General features: G+C 47.1%; 1 protein-coding gene across 7 annotated transcripts in view; it reads left to right on the top strand.

The window, feature by feature from the left end:
- kank4 (KN motif and ankyrin repeat domains 4) overlaps positions 1-5,331 on the top strand; it is a 29,927-nt gene extending 24,596 nt beyond the window's left edge. For 6 of the 7 annotated variants that reach the window (XM_048977054.1, XM_048977053.1, XM_048977052.1 and 3 more), the window contains 4 exons: positions 289-508; positions 637-779; positions 1,265-1,462; positions 2,429-5,331. In XM_048977054.1, coding sequence (XP_048833011.1) covers positions 289-508; positions 637-779; positions 1,265-1,462; positions 2,429-2,566 — 699 coding nt within the window. In that variant the 3' untranslated portion in view covers positions 2,567-5,331. Of the gene's footprint in view, positions 1-288; positions 509-636; positions 780-1,264; positions 1,463-2,428 lie in introns of those variants that run through there. The other variant, XM_048977056.1, reaches the window with a different exon arrangement.
- Positions 5,332-6,000: the final 669 nt, after the last annotated feature.

Raw genomic sequence — 6,000 nt, forward strand, 5'->3', positions numbered from 1 at the left:
CATTTAAAAAGTGTCTCAGACATACCTACGGCACAATATTAACTATACAGTATGCCATGCCTTAGGAGTTTGCAATTTACGGAAGAATTACTGAGACCTAGAGTCCAAAAAGCAGACGTATTACATATTCTGTTCAACAAATGCAGCTGCTTAGTTCAGGTTTTTTCAGGAAAGTACAAAAATTCTCAGAAGTAGTGGGTCTGTTTACATGGATAAGCCGTAATCATTGGAAAGTAGGGCTGACGTTGGGTGTTGTGCAGTGAACTGTGGTCCTTTATCGCCCCCTAGAGGCAGGTCCTGATGGTGCTCTACCAGGAGTGGTTCCGCATCTCCAGCCAGATGGACTCGCTGGTGGACACGGTGACACTGTACCTGAAGCAGGTGGCCTTCACTGCCCCGACACTCCTCCATTTCCTCATCAACCTCGCGGACGGCAATGGCAACACTGCACTCCATTACAGCGTGTCACACTCCAACTTCGCCATTGTCAGGCTGCTGCTGGACACGGGTAACGTGGTCGTCTCGCCACCAGGGGGTGCTCTGGTTCTAAATCCTGAAAGCTTGGTGTGTGCGGTCCTGTGAAGTTTATCTGCAGGCGCAAGGCATGTCACAGTGTGTGGCGCGCTGTGCCTGCAGGCCTCTGTGACGTGGACCACCAGAATAAGGCTGGCTACACCGCCGTCATGCTAGCCTCCCTGACTGCTGCCGACGGGCCGGATGACGTGGAAGTGGCACTGCAGCTTCTCCGGCTGGGGGACGTCAACGCCCAGGCCAGCCAGGTACGGCCGCGTGGCACAACTGCCCTGCATCCCCGGAAACGAACCAGCTTATTCCTCTATGTGGACTATAATCAGTAACACCTTTCATAGGGTGGTGAGTGGCTTAGGCCTCTGTGCCTGTAATCAGAAGGGCACGGGTTCAAATCCCGCTGTCGACGAAGTAACTTCACTACTGGAACTAAAAGGAACTACAAAAGAACAGCAGGCATCAGCTTGCATCTGGAAAACGATCTGCCATGTAAAATGTCTTGCAGATTAAATTAAATTCAATTTATTTGTATAACGCACCTTCCAAATATTGGGTCCTTCCTAATGTAGCTGCCCCAAAGTGCTTAAAGAGACGCAAATAGCATTAATGAAGGGCTTTCAAACCCTTTCCCGTTCCCTTTACGCGATCCCACCTTCCCCTTCTCTCCACCATTTCCCTGCACTTGTTTTCCCATCATGCTCCTCTCTGGTGAACGCTTCTCTCCGTTTCGGCGCAGGCCGGACAGACTGCGCTCATGCTGGCCGGGAGTCACGGACGCACGGCCATGGTGCGTGTGCTGCTGGCCTGCGGGGCGGACGTCGACACCCAGGACCATGACGGATACACGGCCCTCATGTGTGCCTGCGAGCAGGGCCATGCAGAGATTGTCCGCCTCCTGCTGGAGAGGGGCTGTGACCGCCACCTTGTGGACAAGGTCGGGATCACAAAGCAAAGACTGGCAGAGACAACTCTGCTTCTAGCTCATGTTCACTTGGATAAGAGCCAGTCATTTCTCTGAGGTTTCTCTGTTTATCTGCTGCTTATAGCTATATATTTCTCTAGATGCCAAAGTATAATAGGTAAGAGCCAGTTTTTATTTTCTGTCAAAGTGACTTACTGTTGAGGAATATTCTTTCTTATTTGCTCAGTCTTTACTCAAAACATTGTATCAGGTTTCCCAAAAACACATGGTACAACTTAACTTGCACAGGGTGAGACTAATTCAAGCCAAATTCCAATTGCTACGTTTTTTTTTTACTGTGCAAACAGTGACATCTGCTGGACACAGCTGCAAAGTACAGTTTTACAATGACAAGTGAATAAAGTGAGACGTGTTTTTGTGAGACCTTGAGGTTCTGCATCTGGCAGAAGCCACTGAGTGCAGGAGGATTTCAGGTGTGACCATGAGGTTGTTTGAACAGAGAAGTTTGATTAGCGACAGTCATGAAATCTCAGTAGGTGAGATTTGCTAATCCCTTTTAGGATGAATTATTTCTGCTGAGAAGCTGTGAATGGATTATGTGTTTGGGGGGGGGTGCAGGTTGGATCAGGTCCTCACTGCAGCTTACTCTCCAGAACAAAGGCAATGAGCCAATGAATTCAAGCCGATCACAGTATAGTCATTAATACTACAGCCCTTAATGTGATTACCTTGGACGGTAAGCTCACTGGGAAGCAGTGCGACTCCAGGGTTGTAGGTTTGATTCCCAGCACCACGTGTGTGCCATGTTCTCTGAACATTCTCATGGGTGTCCTGCAGGGCTACACGGGCCATCTGGCATACTGGACATTTTCCCAGGGGGCCAATGAGTATGTGGGTCGGCAAAAATCATGAGGGACCCCCCCCCCCCCCCCCCCCGGCCGCCATGTCATGCTGACTCTGACGTCCTCTGTTTTCCAGGAAGGACACACCGCTCTCTTCCTGGCGTCAAAGGCCTCCCACGCTGAGATCGTCAAGCTCCTTGAGGAGCACCCAGGCACAGCACCAGCCCCCTCCGACTCCCACGAGTCCCACCCGCCTCCCCCACCGGCGCCGTAAAACAACTCCACCCTGTGGCGAACCATTGCAGCAATGACTCGTGTCCACGCTGCACAGACAGCACCCATCACCCCGTTACTGGCAGACTGCAGTCACATCATTGCCATGCCCAAGGGTGAAGGACCCACACTGAAGCATCTTCAGCTCGGTCTTGGGCAGCACTGTAGTGGAGTCTTCTGGCATGTACCACCGCCTGGACGCTGCATCACGTATCAAAGACACCTCCAACTCTTTCTGTGTCCACCTTCTGTATGGGCTTTGGTTGTGGTCGCCTCTTTATCGCTTCTGTGGAAAACGTACCTGCCGTCTTCCCCGAGGGTCGTGTCAGTCTGCCGCTCCTCATGGTTCCTCCTGAAGGTTTCATGGCAGGAGAATGAACAGGCTGGAGCGACACATCCGCCGGACTCACCAGTGACACTTTACTGGCTCTCCGGTCCGTCTGAGGTCACCCTGCGGGTTCTGGGCACACGCCCGGTACCGCATCAACAAGTGAGAGAGTCTGTACAGCTGCCTTGCACCGCAGCCGCCCTCGTGAGTAATACAGGATGGAGAAATTCGTGTTCTTCGGCAGAAAGCAACATGTGATTATTCTGGGTATGATATTTGTAATGGCCTGCAGCTCTGCGCACTGGGAAGCTCCAAGCTGGCTGGGAGGCGGGACGGGACTGCTGGAGCATGTTAGGCCTCGATAAACAACCACAGATTCCTCCCCCATAAGACCTTTGTGACTTGAGATGGTGAACATATGAAAACAAAAAGCTGGGGTCATTATCGGAGGGTAAATGCACCTTCAGCTGTCTGTCAGGGACAGGGATAGGTCTCACACCTGGGGGGGGGGGGGTAGGCTCAGTCAAATTTACTATCCCAGAGAGGGGGGACCTCTGTATATTGTTGCGAATTTTGCATGATTGTCTCATCAAAACAGACATATATGCGGGCAGGCCTGGGGGAGGGGGTAAGGTTTGCAGTGGGCGCCCTGCCATGATGGACCCCATGGGCAAATACCACTCTGCCCCCAGCCCCCCCACCTTTGATACTGCTCTACAAGTGTGCAAGCAGCTGGCAGTCATGTTAACTGGGAACAGTACAATAGAGGATCCAGGCAGGCATTCACCGTGGCCGCCCATGTGCTCCCAGGACTGTCTGGGTTAGTAAATTGTTCTGCTCTCTTTCCACCATAATATCACTTTCTGATGACATACCTATGTCTTCCTCTTACCTTGTTTTCCCAAGTCTTCCTGAATTTTTGACAGGGTGTCCTTTAATGTGTCTTGAACCGCTGTGACCCACTCATAAACGAAGACTGGAAACTGCGCAGATCGGAGCCCAGGCAGGGCGTGCTGCTGCAATGGCACAGAGATCAGAGATCTGGCTGCGCAGGTGAAGCTATCCGGCAGGATCTGGCCGGCCATGTACCATTACTCACCGGCTACGCCTCTGTCACGCCGGCTCGTTAGTGCCGGAGACAGAGAAGCGGCACTAATCTGAGCTCATCCTCCAAACGCCTTCCAAAGAAGTACTTTAATATTTCAGCCGTAATCAGAGGGGCTGCGGCCAGCATGGCGCCCTGCCTGCATTATTACGGCGAGGGAACAGCTCGTCTGTTTCAGGTTTTCCGTCTTAACTGCCTCTTCTCCGTAATCACCGCCGATTTTGCGACACAAGGCATCTCTCGCTCATTACATTCATATATTCTTCCTGCAAGTGGTAGCCCGAGTTAAAAATGTATATCCAAGGTGAAAGAAAGAGGTATTTACAGTTCCCCACCCCCTTCAGTTCTGTATCTGCCTTTTTTGTCTTGACTGCGGTATAAATAATATATGCACACGACTTTCTGCCTCCTTTGTAATTCATTATACTTTTGCCTGCTTTGCCTGTATTACGGATTGTATCGTATCGTCCGATGTATCGGTTGAAATGCACGAAGAATGTTATATTGCAATTAAATAGATCTCCCCCAATTTCATATTATTCAGTACGAAGACGATGCACCGCGTATAGCGTATGTGGCTGCAATGGAGCCGAATGGAATACGTGTGTCATTTGAGCCAATACTGCACTTTTTTTTCCAGAATACGCCACCCGGTTTTATTGTCGGGAATTTATTTCGGGAGTCGATGCATTTTTCTTTCAGTATGAATATTCATCGTATCTTTCTACAAATCACACGCATAGACAATCCGATGAGTTATGTGTTTATCTGAGATGAGATTTTTTTTCCGCCCGGTGTGTTTATATGCAGAGGGATCCATGAATAACCGTGTGCAGAACATACGCATATTTTGGTTAACCCTGTTTTATACTATTTTAAAATATTCTACTTAAAATATTTATTTTTATCAAATATTAACATGCGCATAAACGAATTATTCAGTGCTGTTTGAAATATGTTAGTAAGTGGTTTGTCTAAGTATCTGTCACTGAAAAAATGCTTGGCAAACAGAATGTAGAAATATATTAATGCGGGGGTTATTCCGTTTTATCCCCCCCCCCCCCCAAAGTTCTCTCTTACCTACGAACTGTAGTTTTATTACCTTTTTTTGGATTTCGTTTTGGTTAAACCGGAAGTTTCCCAGGTCTTAAGTCATACCTATTAAAGTCAGCCAAAAATATAATGCATTTGCAAGTGTGTGTGTTATGACTTATACTATAAAAGGGAATTAATAAGTACAAAGAAAAAGTATATACTTTTTGGTAATTCATCCCAGTATTTCAGTGCATTATCAGTGTGAAATGAATATATTAAATATGGTTTTGCAAAAGTCTTTTGTTCTCTGACTAACATTTTTTCTTGATTCCAAGCCACTACCTGAAGTAATCAGCATAAATACACACGGCCAATGGGATAAGAAATTCAATAATATACATCCTGCAAGTTTCACGAGTAGAAAACCCCGTTTTCCCCAATATATCGCTTATACAGAGATCACTACAACGTTAGATTGCTAAAATGAAGCAATATTATTCAACCATCGGTAAATAACTGTTCACCCAATATGTGCTCTAAAACAGTAATAAACGCTGAGATTCAGTGGTAATTGCAGATATTATTCCATCATTTAACGAGTTATTTGCGAATAACAGGCTACAACTCTTACCAGTTGAAGATAACGGTGGGTTACAATGTCTTTTCAACACAAATTAGCGTGTCACAACAGCTACTATGGTTAAACATTCCGATAATGTATATAAGCAGGCAGAAACATACAACCGGACCATTGTGAAACTATGTAGACTAGTATATAAAACTAAAGAACGGTTGCATAAGTAAAATTACTAAACATCCAAGCTAGCAGTCATATGAATTACTTTACAGATAGATGGTCCCGATTCAATCGTATTATAAAACGGAAGGTGAATGTAGTTGCATCTCTGCTGACTTGGAAACGATTAATGGAAAAAAAAACTTTATATGTATGCGTTTTGGATATTTA

This window comes from Brienomyrus brachyistius, chromosome 15 (genome assembly GCF_023856365.1).
Source record: "Brienomyrus brachyistius isolate T26 chromosome 15, BBRACH_0.4, whole genome shotgun sequence".
Classification (NCBI taxonomy): Eukaryota; Metazoa; Chordata; class Actinopteri; order Osteoglossiformes; family Mormyridae; genus Brienomyrus; species Brienomyrus brachyistius.